Genomic DNA, 21,145 nt, shown 5'->3' with positions numbered 1-21,145 from the left:
ATTTCTGCAATCTCTTGCAGAGCCTTATCTCTTGCGTCTCGATTTTTAAATTCCGACGATCTTACATCGTAAAGACATGGATATTCAGACCAAATATCAACAAGCTGGTCCTCTAATATAACGTCCGCCACATTTTCCGAGGTTTGGTCTGCCATTTTGTTTTATTAATCTCGCGCGTGCGCATTTTTCTCATTTACAGCGCACTTGCTGCTTGCTCTCCGCACACTAGGATTTTTTGTCACTCGTGACAAAAAATATCAAACGCGTTTGATATTTGACTCATCTGTCACGAATGACAAATGTTGTTCAAAACTTCCGCGCACACTAGGAACTTTTGTCGATCACACTTGTCACGAATAACAAGTACGCGCGGCAAGTTCACCAGTGTGCGGCGGGCTCAAGTTGACAGAATATTGAAGCTTGCTACAAGGTCAAATCCATTTACGAATTATTTAATAAAGAGGTGTCATAATACGAAGACAAGGTTCAATCGAGAAAGATGTGAAATCGTGATGCTACTTGTTAATATAACCAGGACAAGCAGACAATTTCAAATAATACAAAATAAAACAAATTCCGAAGAGGGACATCTCGTTTTCTTGATATTCAAGATATTACAAGAGTTTGAAACAAAAGTTGGTGTAATATGTCATAAGTCTGATGATGTCTTTGGAATAAAGACGAAATATTACACCATCTTTTGTTTCAAACTCTTGTAATATCTTGAATATCAAGAAAACGAGATGTCCCTCTTCGGAATTTGTTTTATTTTGTTAATATCAGTGTTCATTTACTTCATCGCCACTTGACAATTCTTCGTCTGTAATTTTTGCATCAAAAACCTCTCCATACACATCCGTTTCCAATTCTTCTGTTGTATTAAAGCACGAAAAGCATTAACAGAGTTCAGTGCACGAAATGGATGCTTTCTTACAAGAAAATCTAGTTTTTTAAGCAACCAGCAGTGCATTTACGTACAATTGTAAATATTTAGCACATCGATTGGTGCACAACTGCCATCTATCCAATCGATGGAGATAGACTTCTTTTTATCAATTTCCCATCCATGGTTGTACGGATTTGGCAGGGAACAGTGACGATTTCCATTTTGCTGCTTGGTAATTGGCACATATGATGTGTTTCTCCAGAGACCAGGTTTTCTTAAAGAGAAGTGCTAAGTTTTTAAATTGCCTGGACTTTATTAGATTCATGTACTCACCTGTAAATGCATGGAATCCAATTAAAGCCTTGCATTTACTTTTACTCAAACCTTGATAATTTTGGCAACATGCATGAGACAAGCATTTTCTTTGGCACCAGTTAAAAAAAATAAATTGGCAGATTTATATCTAAACAAAAATATATCAATAAAATAAAAACATCAGTATTGGGACTTTTGATAACAATGTTCTGAAATGTTGTTGCATGAGATGCATGTAATAACACTTGTGTATCAGCCTCTTCATGGTCACAGCACAGGTCATCAATCCTTTGAACACTCCTTTGGGTTTGAAGGAAATGCAAGGCTACAATTGGATTCCATGCATTTACAGATGAGTATGTGAATCTAATAAAGTCAAAGGCAATTCAGAAAAATAGCACTACTCTTTAAAAAATAATAATACTATTTAACAAAATAAACTTTGTGCATAAAGTTCACGTTATGACGCAAGCCAACTTGCAAGTCAAGCCTGCATGTCAAACGCTATGTCGGGAATTCTAAGGACTCTACTATTTCCTGGCGCAATTATTACCTACAGGACCTTCGTTCCAAGTGGCCTCCGTTTGATTAGGGGAATATTAAATAAACAATTACTTAATCAGATTTCAACAGCTACTAGTCGACCATCGACCTTTTACAAGGCTTTTAACTTTTTCATGATCATCAAGCATCAAAAGATTGCGCAATGCTCATTTGTGAACATTTAAGTTGTTTCGAATGTAGTTTAGGGTTTGAGTTTGGCTTGTTTCAAATTGAAACGTACATTTGTATTGCATCAAAAAATAAATACAATGAAATAGTTCCTTGCACTTGGTTCTAACAATACACAATAGCCATAGCGAAAGCCAAACACTTCCTCTTCCAAAAGCATGCATAAATATCGATATTAAAGTCACAAAGAACTGCAACAGTTTCATTGAACGGATGAAACAAACAATTGCGAGCTAATTATCAACGAGCTAATTTTCAATACAGGCCCGAAGTGAAAAACTGCTTAGATAGTTAAGCAAAACCTACAAAAAACGACCTGGGCAACTGCCACTTGTCCACTTTGATTTATTAAAATTGTAATGCTGTATATCTCATTCCTCAAGCGGAAATTGACATCAATAAAGAATGTGTTGTATGCTGCTCATACTATCGATTCATATTTACAAAATTTTCTTAATGAAATTTGAGGACTTTTACACTAAGTTTGATAGAAGACCGCAGACACCTCAAGTCAAAATTACATGTCAAATAAACTATGACAAATGATATTAGTGGGAAGAAAAACATTAAAAATTTCCTGTGACATGCCTGATAATATTTTAAAGTTTTAGACGCCAATGCCATATAATTTAAAACAGAATTAATTAATTGTTTAAAATGTGATTCTGTACATTCTTTCTCAGCAAACAATTTCAGTGTAAAAGAATTATCAATTTAAACATGGAAATAGAATTTCGTCGATTATATATAATTAAACAAATTGTAAGGAAAAAATATTGAAAAAATCTATAAAAATGAAATGTAATTTCAAATTTAGCAAACTATATCAGCTGAAGTAATTTTGTATAATTTAGTAAGGTCCTGTCAAACGTCAAATTTCATAAGTCCCGAATGCATGACAAAAGACAAAAGAAAACCCTAACCCAAACCCTAACCCTAACTCTAACCCTAGCCCTAACCCTACACAAACATCACCACAAACCTAGCGAAACGTAATTTTATAAAATACGCAACATGTATACGCAAAAATTAAAAACTACATGTGGGATGAATATACACGACGTTTTTTATATTATTATTGTCATCTTTTTATTATTAATTCATTACCATCATACTATTTTTCCATTGATTGAACTGGTGAACACGAAAGTATTTGTGCTTTTGAAGTAAAAAACGGGCGAGCTCTAGGCGGTACCATGGTTGGCATTGCGGTTCTGTTACAACTTTGTTTACTCTGATACCAGCATATTCGATTTGTAAGGATAACCGTAAAGCGTAAACGTGTGTTTTTGGCATTGAATAACTTCCTTGTCGATAACAACGTCGATTGAAAAACAGCATGATTTGAAAAACGGGAAGACGAGAAAATATGCAATAGACAATTTAGTGTTTAAAAAAAACCCATGTGTATATGTATATATATGTTATTTACTGGCTGGAAGGTCCGTACGGAAAAATTTTTTTCCGAGACCGAGTGAAAGTATTTTTCCGTACCGACTGACCTAAATGGTAGCTAAATAACATATTTATTTTTTTATTTTTATTATGAAGAAATTCGCGTTGTAAAATGGCCGATGGCCCGATCCAACATGATGTTGACACTAAAATTGGATGGTTTTCTGCAAACTTCGCTTCGTCTGGATAGTAAATGCACTCTTGCAATGCTATAAATGCACTCTTGCAATGACGTCCCTAATAGCATGCTATTAGGGACGTCGCTACCGGGGGTGTGTGGGGGTGCAACACCCCCCAATCAAAGTTAAAAAAAATCAGGTAAAAATCATGATGTAATATGAGAGTGAGTATAATTTTGATGCAAGTCAAAATCTTAACATTTAAAATTGACCACTAATAAGCAATTATTGGATGAGGTTAAGCATGATATCAAGAATTATTCAGACCGAGGTCAATGTTATCTGCCGAAGCGAAGCTGATTCGTCGCTTTTTTAGTGTTTTCGACTTCTTTTCTGCTCAAAAGCTTTTGCTTATCGTTCTTAGAAACTGTGGAGAAGAACAAAGCCAACTGATAACAAAAAGCTTAGAGGCAAAACTTCTGACATGTACAACAACTTCAATTATTGCCCTAAACGTGTCAAAAAATCATAGACTCTACAATCGGTAGCAAAGTTGTATAAATTATTTTTGACAGCTGCTCCCTCTGTGTTCCTTTAGGAAGGAGGGATCCTTTAGTTTAATGAAAATTTTGAAAAGGTACTTACGCAATAAAATCTCAGGAGAACGATTAAATGACTGCATGATTTTTGCTGCTGAGAAGGATATAAACAGCACAATCGACGTGCACAAACTGGCAAAAAATAGGCTGTTCTGAAGAACCGAAGAGTGCCTTTGAGCGGTTGCACCAAACAATTTTTGAAATGCAAATGTATTACTATTTAAATATAGAAACATTACTTGTTGCGCTAGGTTGGGCGCATGCCGCATAGGTCTGTACATTCCTTGTTTATGTAAGCTAAAAGTTCTTATGGATTAAAATATTTTAAAACTGTTCATTCAATTTTTTACTGAAAATTTTGACGTCAAACTGGCCAAATGCATTTCTACAATTGTTTTCTACAAACTTTGCTTCGTCTGGATAGTAAAAAATTCACTCTTGCTATGATGACTTTCGTCTGAATACACTTTGCCGTACACAGTTAGCGTTTCAGTTATATAAAACTTCAATTTGAGTGGCAGTAGCTTCACGTAGTTCATGTATTTTCATTAAACTTCAAATAAACTGGATCGATAACTCCGATATTTATGTTCCATGATTGGTTGAAGTCAACATACATCAAAAATTTGTCAACTCACAACTGAAAAAATCCGTTTTTTCTAGGCGACCGATGTTTTTTTGACTTTTTGGAAAGGGAACGCCAGAAACAAATTTTATTTACTGTCGTTTTTGACCATTTTTCCGCATTGTGCCATGCTTAATTTATACATATAGCTATAGCAAAATACTTTTGAGGAAAAACATAATCGGCAAGAAGTGAGGATGATTCTTTTGGATGATTCGATCAAACTATTATACCTACAAAACAGAAAATGGTAAAACATGGCTGAGACATTTTATTTGAATATTTTCAGTATTATGTAAAACTAATTATAAATAACTATTTTTCGTGCATCATTCATTTCTTTCAACGTTTAAAAAAATATTAAGTCTTTTCAATGGAAAATACGCATTTTCTCCCGTGTTTATTTCATATAAAATGGACGAATGTCATTGTTTTTTTTTACGTTTTCCACAGGTGGTATAGATAATAATTGACTGAATAGCCACTTTTCTATGCGATTATTCTTTCTTTGAATTGAACAGAATTAAAAAAGGACTTCAGTAAAAATATTGTGTGTAACTTTGCGCGTGTCAGGAGGTCAAATTTGGCTTCAAATAAGGTTTGTGATTCTTAACTACAAATAGCCTTCCATCTGTTAGAGTTCAGTTGGTATTTTACTTCATTGCTTACAACGCAAGCCAAACGCCATAATAGGAATTATTTACAGAAAACTGCACTTTGGATGAGATAAAGTATCTGGCACCAAACGGCTTTAAATTTAGTCATATATTATTGCTTTTCACTTGATTGGCTTGCGTAGTAAATTATTTGTCAAATAATGCAATCCTTATTTGACAAATAATGCATTATTTGTGAAATAATGTTTTTCTTACTTGTAAATTAATATATTATGTAATATATAATCAACTCCTGACTTTCAAACCTTAGAATCTTTTGGCAGAAAGTCCCTATGTCGTAAATGCCCTAGACAAGACATTGCAGCGGCTTACGCTCCGATCTTACGCAGTGGTATTTGCAGCCTTGTATCAGGTGTTAAACAGGCTGACACGAACGATCGTTTCCTGCAAGATAGAGTTCTGGACAACGTAGTTCCTATGTCGTTTGCATACTAGCACTTAAACGTAATGCTTTCCCAAGAGCAAGTCCAAGAGCTTTTTAATGCGATAGTTAAAAGTATGTTATTAGTGGGTAATGCATCGTCATTGCTGTCAAAGGAAAGGCGTAGTTTCGTCCAAAGAAATTAGTAGAGTTTCCAGATGCTTAGAAGAACCTATTCAGCAATGGTTTTATGAAGCGAATAAAGGCCCGTTCAGAAACGGCAAAGACCTTGTTCACAGCATCTATAAGCTAATATGCTGGGAAAATGCAATGTTTTTACTCGAAGACGCACCACCCTTTACAGGACCAGGGGGTATCGAGGGATCGGCGCATTTCAAGGTGCCCCAAGGGAGCTTAAATCAAGAAATACCAATCCAGGACAACTCAAAATCTCGACCCGCAATGAATTATAAGTCCACTCATAAATTTCAATCTAACACAGTTGAACGTAACTCATCTTCCGTTAGTAGAGAGATTAAACACTGTCTTATAAATTAGGGGGGAATCTGCAAAGATCCTTGGGTCTAGAAAGCCATGACAGGTTATCCTTTTTATTTTATAAGCCCATCACACCAAACAAGTTTTTCTCCCACTATTACTCACACCCCAGAGGAAAGCAATTTGATGAGTCGAAGGTTCAGGAATTGGTAGTCAAGGGAGCCATCAAGCCATTACTGAGGATCGAAATAAGAACGGTTTGTCAGCAACCTCTTTCTTGTCTACAAAAACGGGGTGGTCTAAGACCAGCGGTAAATCTCAAGGGATTAAACCGATTTGTGAAGTACGAACGCTTAAAAGGAAGAATATTCACATTACATGCTCCACAATCTTTTGAAAAAGACGATTTTCTAGTAAAAATAGATTTGAAGAATGCCTACTTCACAGTGCTTGTATGGGTATATAACCAAAAATTACCGAGGTTTCAGTAGAAAGAGAACATTTTCTGGCTTACTTGCCTCCCTTTTGCACTGGCATCAGCACAAAAAGTATTCACCGAAATTCTGAAGCCAATAATAGCACTGTTACGCCACGTAAGAATTGGGATTTCGGATAATAGTTTACTAGAACGACCTGCTAGTCATGGTAAAATGTTTACACCTCGGATATTCTTAATCGTCGGCGGGATTGTGGAGTTTTAAACACTTGTAGGAGTGGATACTAGTGTTTTTTAAAGCAATTTCAACGCGAAGTGCGGCGTCTTGAGCCGCTGTTAGGAATAACTGTTTCATTAAGGATATCTTAGTTTTAGCTGACTGGTCTAAAGATTCCACGTTAAAAGTTTCTACTATAAACCCACTGACAGCCAACCAATTACGCGTAATGTTTTTCTTGGGTCTTATAAAACTTCATGAATTGCTTTGAACTTACATTGTTAAACCGAGACGACTCTTTTGAAATATAATTTCTGTTTATAATGTCCGTTATGGCCTGAAATACAATTATGAATTATATAAAGGAGACGAGGAATAACAATGTTCTTCTCACCATTTAGGTCATGAACTGTAGATAAGGAAGCGTTATTTATTGTTTGTGATTTATTGTTTTCTTTTTCAGTTGCTTCAATAAAATGGTGAAGGTCTGGGCGCGCAACGTAGCGTGGGACAGCTACAACGTTGTGGTGTGTTAATTTTTGCTAAAGTGAGTTTTTTGTATCGTTATTGTAAAATTAAGTGGTATTAAATTGTTACATATCGACTCCTTCATTTTATATAATTCATATTTTACTTCAAGCCATAATAGCCCTCCCGTAAGCTAAAATTATTGCGTAACCTAACGTGATTGATCACTTGGTAAAATCCATTGTGAAATCTTTATTTGTTTCTGTCGGTATATTTTTTTCCGAGAAAGATTTTTACCATCGAGAGACAGCGCATAAAAAACCCTGTAAAATCGTTCCATTTCGTTGATCTCTGTTTATAGGCTGAATTAAGAATAGTCAAAAATGAAAAAACAAACAAATTCACCATCAAACGAAACCATTAACGAGTGTGTGTTTAAAACGTAAATTTACTTGTATGTCACATGTGATCGCTATAATATTTAATTAGGATCGAGAATGACCAAGGAAAACTGGCTGGCTGTAATTCTGTTATCTTGCAAGGGAGAAATTTTCCAAAGGCCATACCACCGACAAACAATGACATTATCATGAGACAAATGACTGAATTTAATGTAAATAATCAAGTTCCTTTAAGAATCATACATGTCTTTATATTATAAAGGAGAATGAACGTACGTCTTCTTCCCTTCAGCAGTTCGCTTTAACCTTGGCAAAATTTACGTAATGGAATAACTGTTCGGGTAAGAATTAAAGTTAATATTACCAAGGAAAACAAGGATCGTTGCAGTAACGACGATATGATTCCACTTTTCCAGTGTTGACTTGCATCAATACTGTATACGATGTAAGCTAAAAACGACAGAATTTTTAAAAACGATGCTTCCCTTTGGTAAAAAGCACTGCTTTAAGCCACTTTACCAATAAGAACATTAAAATACAAAGATATGATAGCCAATGCGTCCACAAGATCAATGACAACGAAAATAAATAGTACATCAACCAATATACGAAGAAAATTGAGAAACCTAATGGCACAAAACTTTTTGAAAGATTGCCATAAAAACACACAGTTTAATTATTGACAACATTTCAGTAAAGAGTTGAATTTTACGTGGTGTTGCACAATTCGATCTATAACTGAATTACGTTTCTCAATAGCATTGGCGTACCTTGTTCAAAACTGGTATGGTTGACAGCACATTGTACAATCCGTTAAATCCAACTTTCTAAAAAGAGCAACAATGCAAACACATTTTTAATTTTTGCATTTCTATTACAGTCTATAAAATAGCAATCAAACGCGTGCAGTAATTTGTCTATGGTTGAGTTTGCATTACCATGAATAAACCGATCTGAGTTCAATCAGTTAAATCAATCATAGAGAATTTGCAAATAAGGACATGTAAAAGGAAAAATGAAAAAAAATGATTTATCTGTTTAGAGTTTATGGTTATTTTATAAAAGAAATAAAAGATGTTTTTCGTGTCTACACTGGCTTACGCAAACCTCCGTGACATTTGTAAGAACTCTCGAGCATGCGCACTGATCTGTTCACCGGTTTGTACTTATCTACTCTCGAGTTCTCTAAAACGTCTCCTCGGTCTGCATAAGCCCGTGAAACACCGTTTATTTCTTTTTTTTTAATAAGTCAGGCTCAAAAAGTTGGAAAAATAAAGCACAATATCTTTTTAATTTACCTTTTGTGTCATTTCATTCATACACTTCTTGCCCTAAAAATTCAAAATTCACGAAAGTTTGATTATAAAAGTTAACTGCTTATTTCCTACTAAAAACTACGTCTTGTGTGTTGTGGCCACGCAAGACTCTTTGAAATAAAGAGATAGACCAAAAAATCTTCTAATGTCAGACAAATCATTGTCAGCCTGACCTTCCTGAAATTTAACAATGGTAAGTATGTAAGTAATAAGCGAACCTTTCTAGTGCATCACAATAGTGCAAACCTTTTAAAGAAAGATTACTTACAGGAGTACGTCGGTCATCAATGATCAGCGGAGCTTTCCAATGATCGTAGTTCGTCTGTAAGACGTACCAACCCGCCTCGGTCTGCTCCATTCTAATGGAACAATTAAACACTAAGTGATAACAGACCAAACTGACCATATTTGTGGAACAGTATCTAGGGACACTAAATAGTTAACCTTTACAATCATCCAGATGTTGCTCAGTTCCCTAGTTACAAGTCTCCAGCTAGCTTCTTCGCATACTGATCAACTTACGTAATACTCTTGACAAGTATGATTACGTAACAAGAAAATGTGAAAATTTTAGTACACTTAAAACACTTATCACGAATATCAAACATTTTGTTATAATTTAATACGTCAAATACTTATATTACTTAATGAACGGATTTATCAGGGGTGCAGGGAGTGCCACACCCCTCCAAAATCAGACTTCACACCCCCCTAAATAAATTGTTTACCCTTGTAAGAGACATTTTAACAACCCCAATATCTAGCAAAAAAAATCAGTTGTAAAGTTGAAGAGAGTTGTTCAAGGAAAAATTTGAACTTTCTTCACAACCTTTGAAGGCTGCTTAACTATTTTAAAGTTGTTAATATGGCATTCGTCTTCCAGCCACACCTAATTTATCATATACGTCAAGGATTTAGACCAATTAATGTGCTTATTTCTGTGATCGCTGAACGCTACTAACCTCATTGGATGGATTGACCGAGTGCGATCTCGAGTAATAACAGCTCCCTATGGAAAGAATAAAAATGATGCACAATAAAACCGATGTTATACATTTTAAAAAATGATGTATGAATCTTGTATATCTGTAATATTAGAACAGAGCAGTATTCTAGAGGTTAGAGCAATCTGATTCTTGTACCCGTCTCAGAAGGAACAAACTATTCGATTAGTAGGCTGAGGCAAAAATATAAATGACAAGATTGAATATGTTTGATATTATATGTAAAATATTACAGTATGCTGATAAAACACAGATGATATTTTTCTCAATCTTCTTCGCTGACATATTTTTGTCTTAAATGTCACACCATTTTCATCAATGCTGTCAGAATATGTGGGGCCACGCTTCCTTAAAAATTTAAGGGAAAAACGGCCAAAATGTGTAAAATTTGCTTAAAGTCATTGTTAAAGTGTTTAGTGGCAAACCTGATGAATAATTCTTTGCACTGTAAAAATTATGCTTTTGTAAATAGCTTACACATAACCCGTATAAGAGATTGCCAACGAAAAAGGAAAGCGAACAACACGGGCTAGGGGGCTACCGAAGGTAAGCCCAAGTTTAAAATTTGGATTTTCCTACGCTGTCGCGAGATTGCATAAATCACGCGTTACTGACAAGAAGTCCTTGAACCAATCAAAATCTTTCTTGGATTTTTTTACACGTGATTGTCACTAATGACACGTATTATGAAACATGGCTGAATTGGCAATTACTATAATACGCCATTGTAACCAAACACTGTTCTTGAGTAGCCTGAGTGAACACTTGATAGGCGTCTTGTTAACTATAAAATGGCTGTTCTAGCCGAACTGTATTTTCAAAATTTTCTCATGAGTTCTGTCCCCCTAACAATGAGAAAATTCTTAGATCACCAGGATGAGTGACGTCTCATCATATCTTGTATTTTTCAAAATTCTCCATGACCTTGTCAAAATATTCAACTCCCAATTAATTAATAAATATGTTGATTATAAACCGCACGTGGGGAGTGATATGCGCATGCTCTTGTGGAAGTGTTGGAAACTGAATAAAATGTATACCTGTCCAGTGCTGTTACCGCCAAGAATATAGTAGCACGGTGCCAAAATTTTCTTGTTGGAGAGAGCATTATAGGCCATCTCAAAACTATAACGATAAAATTTTACATTTTATACATGCACACGTGATACGTAAAACGAAGAAGAATAAGGCAGAACATTCTCCAGTTTAGCAAAAGTAAAATGACTTTTACTTTTGTGCGTAACTCTTGAACGAAGGCAAACAGTTTGTTTTCTTTGTCCCCCAGCAAACTTGGAAAATTGAAAATCGATTTTAAAAATATAGCGAGTACATGATCTATATATAGCATTGATAATATGCTCTTGGCTAGCTAAAATGGGATTGGCTGACAGATTAAACAATGGATAGATCAATTTTATTATCGAAGACGAAGTACGATATAACGTTAGAAGACTTTTTTTTTCATTTCTTTTTGCGCAAATAGCTACTTCAAAAGCTTTAACTAAGTCTTTTAAAATGTCTTCATTTGTCCATTAAGAAATAAATTCAGGTAAATAATCCATTAATTTTGCCGTTTGTTTGGAATGTAAAAAGCAATTTATTTTCTCTGACGTCACTACCAGGCGTCTGCTTTCTTATAGATCATAGCTTATGACGGATGAAATTGCTTGAATTTTAAATGTAATTGTAGCGTCAGCTAACCTAAGTTAAAACATATCTTGTTGTATCGTACCTTATTGAACTTTCAAGAACGTCTCTGGCAAGAAAGGTCGTCCATTTGGCACCTCTGAAACCAATAATCCATTCTAGAATGCCTAGTCAAAACGAAATACACAAATAAATTGCTTTTTATTTCAGAATAAATATTTTAAAAAAATGTGAAGTTGGCTAAATACGAAAACATTATAATATGTAACTCAAAGCAAACTAGCGAAAATTTGATCATTTCAAATCTTTAGTTCGTTAAATATTATCTTGGTTTTTCCTACTTAATGTGAATATAAAATACACGAAATTGAAAAACAATTGCCTTTGGGCTTTGAGGATCGATTACTGCTTAATTGTGCAAATTCTAAATGTCAGTTGACATCCAAGAGTTGCATTTTTTTGTACACTCAGTAGATCATGGAAAACTACAGACAAATGTACCATGCCACATCCCAATTGCGTGGAAAATGTAAGCAATCCAACAATGGAAATGTAATTTAATGGTGTCAAATGAACTCACCAACAAATCCACCGTCGACATTAAAACGTTCGTTCATTGTTAATGACAAAACACCCTTAAATAGCAATATAAATCATCAACAAACATGGCAAGCCGTTAACATACTCGGTAATAAAGAAAGTAGAAAATGTCAATCGTTGTAGCTATTTGAAAAACACGGAGGTCTTTTAGTAGAAGTGAACTACATATATGTTTAGCTGGTATTCGACACTGGTGGCGTTTATTTGAAGCAGAAAAAAATCAGCAAATTCTTTTAAAAAGCTATACCACAGTAGAGAAACAAACGGTAGTTTCACTTCACTGTGCAACTTGGTGCTGCATACTTAACTAGATTACTGGCTGCGGCTAACCATCTCAGCACTTCTATTGGTCAGAAAAAAACTGGCTGACACTATGCTAATCACACGCGTAAAAAATATTGTTATTTTAAAGAAGAAATAAGACGTTTTCCGTGTTTGCCTTGGTGCAGTGGCTTATGCAAACCTGCTCTCAAGTTCTTCCAATAGGTTTCCTCGGTTTGCAAAAGCATGTGCAAGCAAGTAAGCATCTTTTATTTCTTAAAAGTTGATTTTTTTGCGCCTGTTGCTTCGTCTCGCGCGTGGGTGTCTACGTCTCAATTCTCATATTCAGTAAAATTTTGACGTAGTTGCGCGTCATCGCCATCCGATATGAGATTTTATTCGATCGCTTTCGGCAAACAGACTTGCAGACTTGGAAAATGAATAATCACAAGTAATATCGTCTAAAAACATTTGTCACTAACCTTGCACGATCTAATCAGCATAACTTAGCAAAAATATCCGTAAAGTTACGCTCAGGCAAAAAATTATACTCGCTATTGGAAACAAAGTATCTTACTAATGGCTCATTCCCATAAATTGTTTCAAAGCTTAACATGTTTATTATAGAGCAGCAAGCCAATGACAACGCACAATACAATTTTAGGGTAAAAACGACGTCATCAGGCAATGACGCCATCAGGCAAGATCAGTGACGAATGTAGACTAATATTGACAGACAACTATAATATTCTCTATTATGCGTCCGTGTTTCCGGCTACTACGTCACAGGTTCCGCTCAACTCGTACAACAAAAAGTATCTTATTCTACAAACCAATAGCAATAGAGAACGCTATCTACAAAGATAGATAAAACTACCGTTTCACTTACCGGTTTCATTCCACTTATAGCGCCAACAAATCCAGTAAAACCCGTAACGACATAAGCGGTTTTTCCACTACGTTGAAAATAAAAATTGCGGATGAGAGGACGAAGTACTTCTGGCAACGACCAAGTGTTATTGGCGACGTCCCAACTGATAATAAAAACAAATGGTAAAAATTAATTGTTTCAGACGCAATTTATCCGCCTGCAAATAAAAACAAGTCTTGATGAAAAAAACTTTAACATCTTTAACATTTTTAAGTAGGAAGATACTACGAAAACATTATGTTGGCTTTCTTACCCAAGCAAAAGACCGAAGTCCAGATTACGAGCATGGAAAAGTTTACCTATAACACAAGCCATAAGGAAAGTTGAAGATAAGTTTGTAGATCTAGTGCAGTATATCTTTCATGAGTCCAGCATGATGCTTTGTGTCAAAGAATTATATTTTACCTCCAGGTGTTTGTGCTACAATGGATGTACACACAGTAAAGACCTCGTAAAATATGTTGTAGAGAACAATCTCACCTGTTGAAAACAGAGACATGAAAAAATAAACTATGAGAATGAATATAAAATAAGTATAAAACTCATTTTTCTCATATGCGTAAAATCCAATCTCGAAAAATCTATGATCGTTTTACCAACACGCATGCTTACCAAGCGGTATGCCAGTTGCCTTGGCAATACCTTTAATTTCGTTGCCGTATGGATCGGGTAGCGTGTCCGCTATAAAAGGCTGCAAAAAGGCGTATAAATTCATCTCCAGAAAGAGTAATGACTAATATATAAAATACAATTTACACGATAACGACTTGTTTAAGACACGATGCGACCCAATACGATCGATAGAAGTTCTGCCTTATAAATACTAACCAATAACTAACTATACGTCAGCCAAACTGCAAGGTGAAAAAAACATTTTGATACAAACTCCCTACACTCATAACAAATCGTATCCCTTTATTAACTACAGCTAGATGTCAACAGCTAACCTGAGTAATGTTGTGGCGAGCAGGAAAGGGGAAGAAAGTTTAAAATTTTGAAAGTTGGGGGGCAAATTTTTAACATTAGCCGGGCAAAATAACGACCGTTCTCTACAAAATCGAGCAGTAAATTGCAAATTAAAAATGTGCGAAGGAAAAAAAATAATGCAGGACTTACCAAATCCTTGTCTATATAATTAAATAATTTTCCATTCAAAATGAAGTTTGTAAAGTTCTTGATTTCGTGCAGTAATGCCAACAACTACAGAACGGAAGAAATAATGTCAGACCTTGTACGTAAAATTCAGGATTTTGAGCCCAACTATGAGATCATTTGCAAGATCATGCAAAAAAGAACATCAACCTACGTATGTATTGCAAAAACCATAAGGATATAAAAAATATAGCCTGGAGGGCACATTGTAATACACTTTGTATATTACGCTCACTGCGCGTGCGTAGTTTGAGCACTCTAGGATTGTGTAGAGAGTATCATATGGAGACGTTCACCGTGTTCGCGATATGCAAAGCTCACCTTTATAGGTTTGAGCACTCTGGTGACTCTACAATTCAATCCATACAATGTGTAACCGTACATCCTGTGTCCCAAGTGCAGGAGTCACCATTGAACTGTGGTGATAGCCGGGAGGGCACATTGTATATACATATATATATATAAAGTGTACAACAATGTGCCCTCCCGGCTATCACCACAGATATACATAGTGTGTATCAGAAAAAGTTGACTCTAGGAAAAAGTTCTCTAAAACAAGACGCGCATGGAATAAGCAAAAACGTTTAGTGACTCTAAGTACTTCAACTCTTTCTGGTACAGCTGGGAATGAAATTTTTGAGAATGCAAAATGTTTTACCAGTGAAATATCTGCTGTTAAAAGTTCTGTAAAACAGGCATTGCGAACAAAAAATAATCACCGAAAAAACAAATTGATCACCTCGAGTCAAAAATGGACTCTATAGTCCATTATGGACTCGAGTCAAAAATGGAAGCTATAAAAATTCAAGCAATTTGGGGCAAGCGCTGGCCGACGGGAGATCTTAGAAACCTGGAATTTTTTTCGCGTTTTTGCAATTCACACTAACTTTTATTACAAAATTACTAGCTACCTGCGGGGATTGGCTTCCAAAAGGTATAAGTATTGTAATAAACGTAGAGTGCAGATAGCGTTAAAGTCCTCAGAAAAACCGAACGTTCTGGGTTATTTCACGCGAGTCTTGTTTTAGAGAACTTTTCCAAACAGTCTAATTTTTTTTATACACCCTGTATACAAACTACTCCAATCATTGTTTCGTCATTGTATTCTTTCGATGGTTAAAGTTAGCTTATTGCTGGCTATTTGATTTGCTTTTCTTCTTAAAACATAGAGATTAGTATCTACCATTGTTTGTAACTTGTAAGAGCACATTGATGAGGGCAATTTTCTCGACCCATTTGTGATAGTTTTACTGTATTCTACTGTCATTCTTGGTTTTAAAGCGCGAGGAATGTATTCAAAACCTTACAATTGATAGTGTCGTAGGGTAACTTTATCTGAAAACATTATGCTGTTGATGTTTTTCACCGTTCTTTCTCAGAAATTGTATCACGTGTGCGACCCACAAAAATTGACGTTTCTTGAGACTTTTTTGATGAGTGTACTAGCTCTTGATGAGCATTGATAAGTCAAAGTGATAAAAAACAGCTACACTAAATGTAACATCCATCAATTCTAACTTAAACTGAAATAGACATATTACCATAACACAACACATCCCATACAAGTAGTTTTAAAAGTTTTCATGCTGGCTCAATTTCAGAATATTGTCCATCAAAATAAATTCACCAACGAAGTATAAATATTACGTACTTGTAACTTTATTCACAATAAAAATCTGATTATGCACATGTAGACAAACCTCCACTTTCATGTTCAATGAAATTTCCTTCCATCGATCTTCTGGTTTCAAATCAAGGTTTATGTAAACATCACTGATTTGATCCCTGCAAACAAAACCATCATCGTTGATTCATTATAGAAATTTTTTTACATACTAGTAAAAATAACAAGGTTGCACTCAATGGTGCATTAACCAAAGAACAAGAGTAGGCAGCTCACCAGAAGACTCCACAATTAAGGGCCTCCACATTATTCGAGGGAAAACTAAATATTGTAGCTGTAATGTATAAAACGAAGAAGACTTTTTGTTTACTCCTGAGGTCAAGTTCAGTTTGAAGAACAGACTATGAACATCAATGGATGACAGAAAACCCAGCCATGTTGCTTTAATGATTGAATACAATATTCAACAGAGAAACTAACTTTGATGAGCTAATCAAAGAATTTGCCTGAAGCAAATCCTGCTGAGTACTTCAAGTAGCATCTAATTATCACATTTCCTACATTATAAGTTTATACTTCTAACAAATGTACTGCTAATTTTGTATCGAAATTTTTTATAGTAAAAAATAACAACCTATAGCCCAGTGGGTAGCTAAGAATTTCTTAAGACGGGGCGGATAGATAAATTTTCGACAATAGGGCGTGGCCAAAGAAATGTATTAAAAATGGGGTTTAAAAACTGTGTACAAATAAAATTACATATGAAATTAACAACTGCAACAAGTTTATTTAATTTACAATGTACATTAAATAAACTAGGTAAACAATATCCAGATAATATAACGTACTTGTATCATGTAACAAAACATAGCGGAACATTGCAGGCTCAAGTGATTGAGCAAAAAGGACTGGAACTATTGGGGCATGGGACACATGCTATAGATTGATTGAATATGTGTAATGTGTATTACGCTTTTATGTTATGCTTAAATAAACGTTAGTTATTGATCTTGAATACTAGGCTACCATTTTAATTAAACCAGGTTAAAAAAGGTTACCATTTTAATTAAACCAGGTGCAACAAATGCGAAATAACAAATAATTTTAAAAAATTCTTCTAGTTTTGTCGTTCAAGAAAAATTCTTCTAGTTTTGTCGTTCAAGAAAAATTCTTCTAGTTTTGTCGTTTTGAAGTTCTTGAATCAAAATTTTGGAAATAATTTCTCGGTTGATGGAAATACACGCGAGATTCGAAAGGCGTTTTTCTGTCATAGTACTGCGCAAGCATGCTTTTACACGTTTCAAACAACTAAAGGCTCGTTAGAGCAAGTTGTAACAATGTTGCAATGCTTGCAAATTGGCCTATCATATTTTGGGCCTTTAAAAACACGAGAATGAGGAAATTTGTTTCACGGACACTAAACTAAACACGTGAATATCTTTCACATTTTGCTACCTACTTATAAATCACTGCAAAAAATTTGATAAAAAAATATTACAGATAGCACACAATCTAGTGCTATTAATTTTATTGGTGAGAATGGATTTAAAATCCAAGTATATGTTCTCTTTGTTACACAATTGAATAAATAATAATTTTGATCACTTTGCCACTTCACTTCAAAAATTCCAACAAGTTTCTAAATTTCTGACAAACACCATCAATAACATTGAACAGGGGGAGCTTTCCCCCCAGCCCCCCTTGCTACGCCACTGCCATAGCCTTAGTAAGGGGTCTTTACCGATTTTGGCCACGTGCAAATCTAGAAATTGTTAGGCAACCATTCAAACCTCTACGAAAATGATGTTTGAAAACCAATGTGATGTTGGACTTAATGTCACACAGCTGTATTCAAAATCAATGTACATAATAAATCACTTCGGGCAGGCCAGGTTCAAAATTTAAATTTTTTACCAATTTCCATAAGGAATCCAAAGGGTTAAACATCTGGTGTCCCAAATTACAGTTTAGTAACCCATAATATTCAAGACAATGAAAATAACTAATGACAATGTCTGTAATTTGAATAACTGCGCATTGAGCTTTGTGTTGATGGCTTCTACAAGCACTAAGGGTTTTATTTGGCGAAGAACCAAAAAAAATTGCAATGTGTTATGTCTTGCCGAGTGATGTATGTCATGGGTTGCTTTGTAAAGATTGACGCTCTACAGAGAAAAGCCACACTAGGAAATCATGCAAAAGACTAAGAAAAAAATTCTTTTGACGAATATATCATCAAGATCCAATCTATAATTCTCGAAAATACAATTTTCTAGTAACTTGTAATCTGGTATCCTTCTGTGGATATCTGATTGTAATCTGGTATCCTTCTGTATTCTAATTGAAATCTGGTATCCTTCTGTGGATATCTGATTGTAATCTGCTATCCTTCTGTATTCTAATTGAAACTTGGTATCCTTTTGTGGATATCAGGTTGACGAATATTTTAAACCGTGCTTAGAAAGCAGGTGACACTGTTAATGACATACAAATCTCCAGACTCTCAGACTTGTATCAAAGCAAAAAACCCAGGAAAATTCTTCATTTTAAAAACTTTCTGTAGATTAATAATAATATGAACTGCTCTAAAAGATTTGGTTGTAGATAAAAAAAATGATGATGACATGGATTGATTTGATCTTTACCAGTCAGGTATCACTGTTGCCTAACTGAAAGGGTGTGGTTTGTACATGATTATTAACTTTAACAGGATGCCGGTGCAGTGCTCTGGCCAACTGAGCTATGAAGTCACACAGTGGTGAGCAGGTCAATTTTGTTAGGCTCATGTTTTCTCGTGAAAGGAATGTCATATGAAAGAATGTTTTATGCAGTGCGGTGTTTGAAATTAAATGTAGATATGATCTTCGCACTTTGCTGGACAATTTAAGCAATTGTCTCATGAACCTGAAAAATTCAGGTGACTCAATGGGATTCAAATTTTCAAATTCAAATTGACTCAAATTGACTCAAATTTTGACACACATCCCGTTGAGTCAGCAAAGTGCGAAGTGCCAGTTAAATTGTCCAGCAAAGTGCGAAGATCATATCTACATTTAATTTCAAACACCGCACTGCATAAAACATTCTTTCATATGACATTCCTTTCACGAGAAAAAATGAGCCCAACAAAATTGACCTGCTCACCACTGTGTGACTTCATAGCTCAGTTGGTCAGAGCGTTGCACCGGCATTATTAACTTTATTGTGAAATTTTCAAGCAAATCAAAAACTTCATGAATCAAAGGATATAAGTCAGTAATTCCTGTACAATATTTTGGGGCCAAAATAATACCAATAAGATTGCTGTAAAATATATGCCATATGACAATAACTTAAATTTTTTTGCAAAATGTTATTATCATACGTACATCCAAAATTATAATATTATTAAAATCACTTACTTTAGTGGTGGAGGATAGGCATCAGTGTTGCATTTAGTTTCCTCTCGCTAAAAGGAATCATCAAAAAAATTCTAATCAAAGGTATAATTCTATGCTTGTGAATATGTCCAAAAAGTCAAAGATTAACACATTTAATTCATTGTAAGTAATTCTAATTCGTTATACTCCATACTACTTACAACTAAATTTCTGTTGCAGTCTTAAAATTTTATATTAGGATATCTGCCTGATGCAGAACTGAATACAAAAACTGTAAATTTTTTACACAAACAATGTCGAACTTTTTGTCAAAATTTCACCTCACCTTTCCTCAACTATAAATGGATAAATTGGTATAATATATTATACATATTAAAGTCATAAATAATAATTCCTAATACATTTCTCACTTTTGCATTCTCAAAATGAAATAGTTACATCATCGCATTAAACAATAATAATACAAAGCTTACGACTATTGTGACGATTGTAAAAAAACGATTGCTCCTTGCATGATGACGCATCTAACAATTCTCTTCGGCATATCAGTCTAGTAACAATACAAAAAACTCACCGATAGCGGGTGGAGGTCGACAAACGAGAATAACAGAACAAAGGTAAATATTAGGAAAGCCATAAGAACTCAACTTTGATAAAGTTCGAGATAGGAAATGAGAAAAGTCAACATTCCTTTACCAAATTCAACTCAACACCAGTCAATCTACTTCGACAAGGTGTCATCGCTGTCACTGCGCAACAAAATCATATGATCGTCACACTTCCGGTTTTGGTGAATTAAAAAATGAATTAAAATTTTGAAATAAAAATCATTCCTTTCTCCCCTTGGAGGCTTATCTTATTTTGTTATCTTTCCAGTAATTGACATTAAGAGCATTTTGAAAGAAGAAAACGTTTTCTTACAAGAGTAAATGTCTGAAATTTTGACACACAGCTAAGTGACTATTTTCATGTTTTTGGAGTTGGTAAGTTTTAAATGATTTTGGATATACTACAAATTTATATTTTACACGCTTAACGTGGAAACCAGCTTTTGCTAACGATACCAGCGTGGGTAAATACAATTATCTATCTATCTATCTATGTACTTGATATCGTTAGATTGGCTTCCAGGTGATTGATAAAGGGCGGTGGCAGATTCATAATTCGGAGGGGATATGGTTTCATATATTGATATTGTATAATCCGCGTTCACAAGTCAAGATATGATTTCTGAATGTATACTGATACGAAAAGAGATGTATCCTCTTGTTTTTACAGATAACGGACTGAAACCTAAAATTTTACTCATAATAGACACGAAATTCTTTTCTGATAAAATAATAATCCGTGTTTCATATTGATAACACTAGGATCCGTCATGAGATTGTCACGACAGTCAGCATCAACAACAACATCCCATCTCAGGACTCTATTAACTTGA

The 21,145-nt window shown here is 34.8% G+C and overlaps 1 protein-coding gene across 3 annotated transcripts; it reads right to left on the bottom strand.

Annotated features, from left to right (window-relative positions):
* Positions 1 to 7,818: 7,818 nt before the first annotated feature.
* LOC124447296 (acid ceramidase-like) lies at positions 7,819 to 20,452 on the bottom strand. 3 transcript variants are annotated; one of them, XM_046998203.1, is made up of 16 exons: positions 20,279 to 20,452; positions 19,726 to 19,796; positions 16,401 to 16,485; positions 14,665 to 14,748; positions 14,161 to 14,239; positions 13,954 to 14,028; positions 13,802 to 13,847; positions 13,507 to 13,651; positions 12,337 to 12,391; positions 11,842 to 11,923; positions 11,150 to 11,234; positions 10,068 to 10,114; positions 9,374 to 9,464; positions 9,088 to 9,120; positions 8,560 to 8,616; positions 7,819 to 8,239 (listed from the first exon to the last, which is right to left on the bottom strand). In XM_046998203.1, the coding sequence occupies exons 3-16, from the start codon at positions 16,410 to 16,412 to the stop codon at positions 8,150 to 8,152; spliced, it is 981 nt and encodes a 326-aa protein (XP_046854159.1). In that variant the 5' UTR covers positions 16,413 to 16,485; positions 19,726 to 19,796; positions 20,279 to 20,452; the 3' UTR covers positions 7,819 to 8,149. The 3 variants fall into 3 exon arrangements, with proteins under 3 accessions (XP_046854159.1, XP_046854157.1, XP_046854158.1); XM_046998201.1 differs by having other exon boundaries at positions 19,726 to 19,772; XM_046998202.1 differs by lacking the exon at positions 20,279 to 20,452 and adding an exon at positions 20,178 to 20,265 and having other exon boundaries at positions 19,726 to 19,772.
* Between the last annotated feature and the right edge of the window lie 693 nt (positions 20,453 to 21,145).

The sequence above is a fragment of the Xenia sp. Carnegie-2017 genome, unplaced genomic scaffold, assembly GCF_021976095.1.
Source record: "Xenia sp. Carnegie-2017 unplaced genomic scaffold, XeniaSp_v1 HiC_scaffold_22, whole genome shotgun sequence".
NCBI classification, from domain to species: Eukaryota; Metazoa; Cnidaria; class Anthozoa; order Malacalcyonacea; family Xeniidae; genus Xenia; species Xenia sp. Carnegie-2017.
Note: the sequence above shows the minus strand (reverse complement) of the source record. Positions and strands in the feature narration are given on the sequence as shown.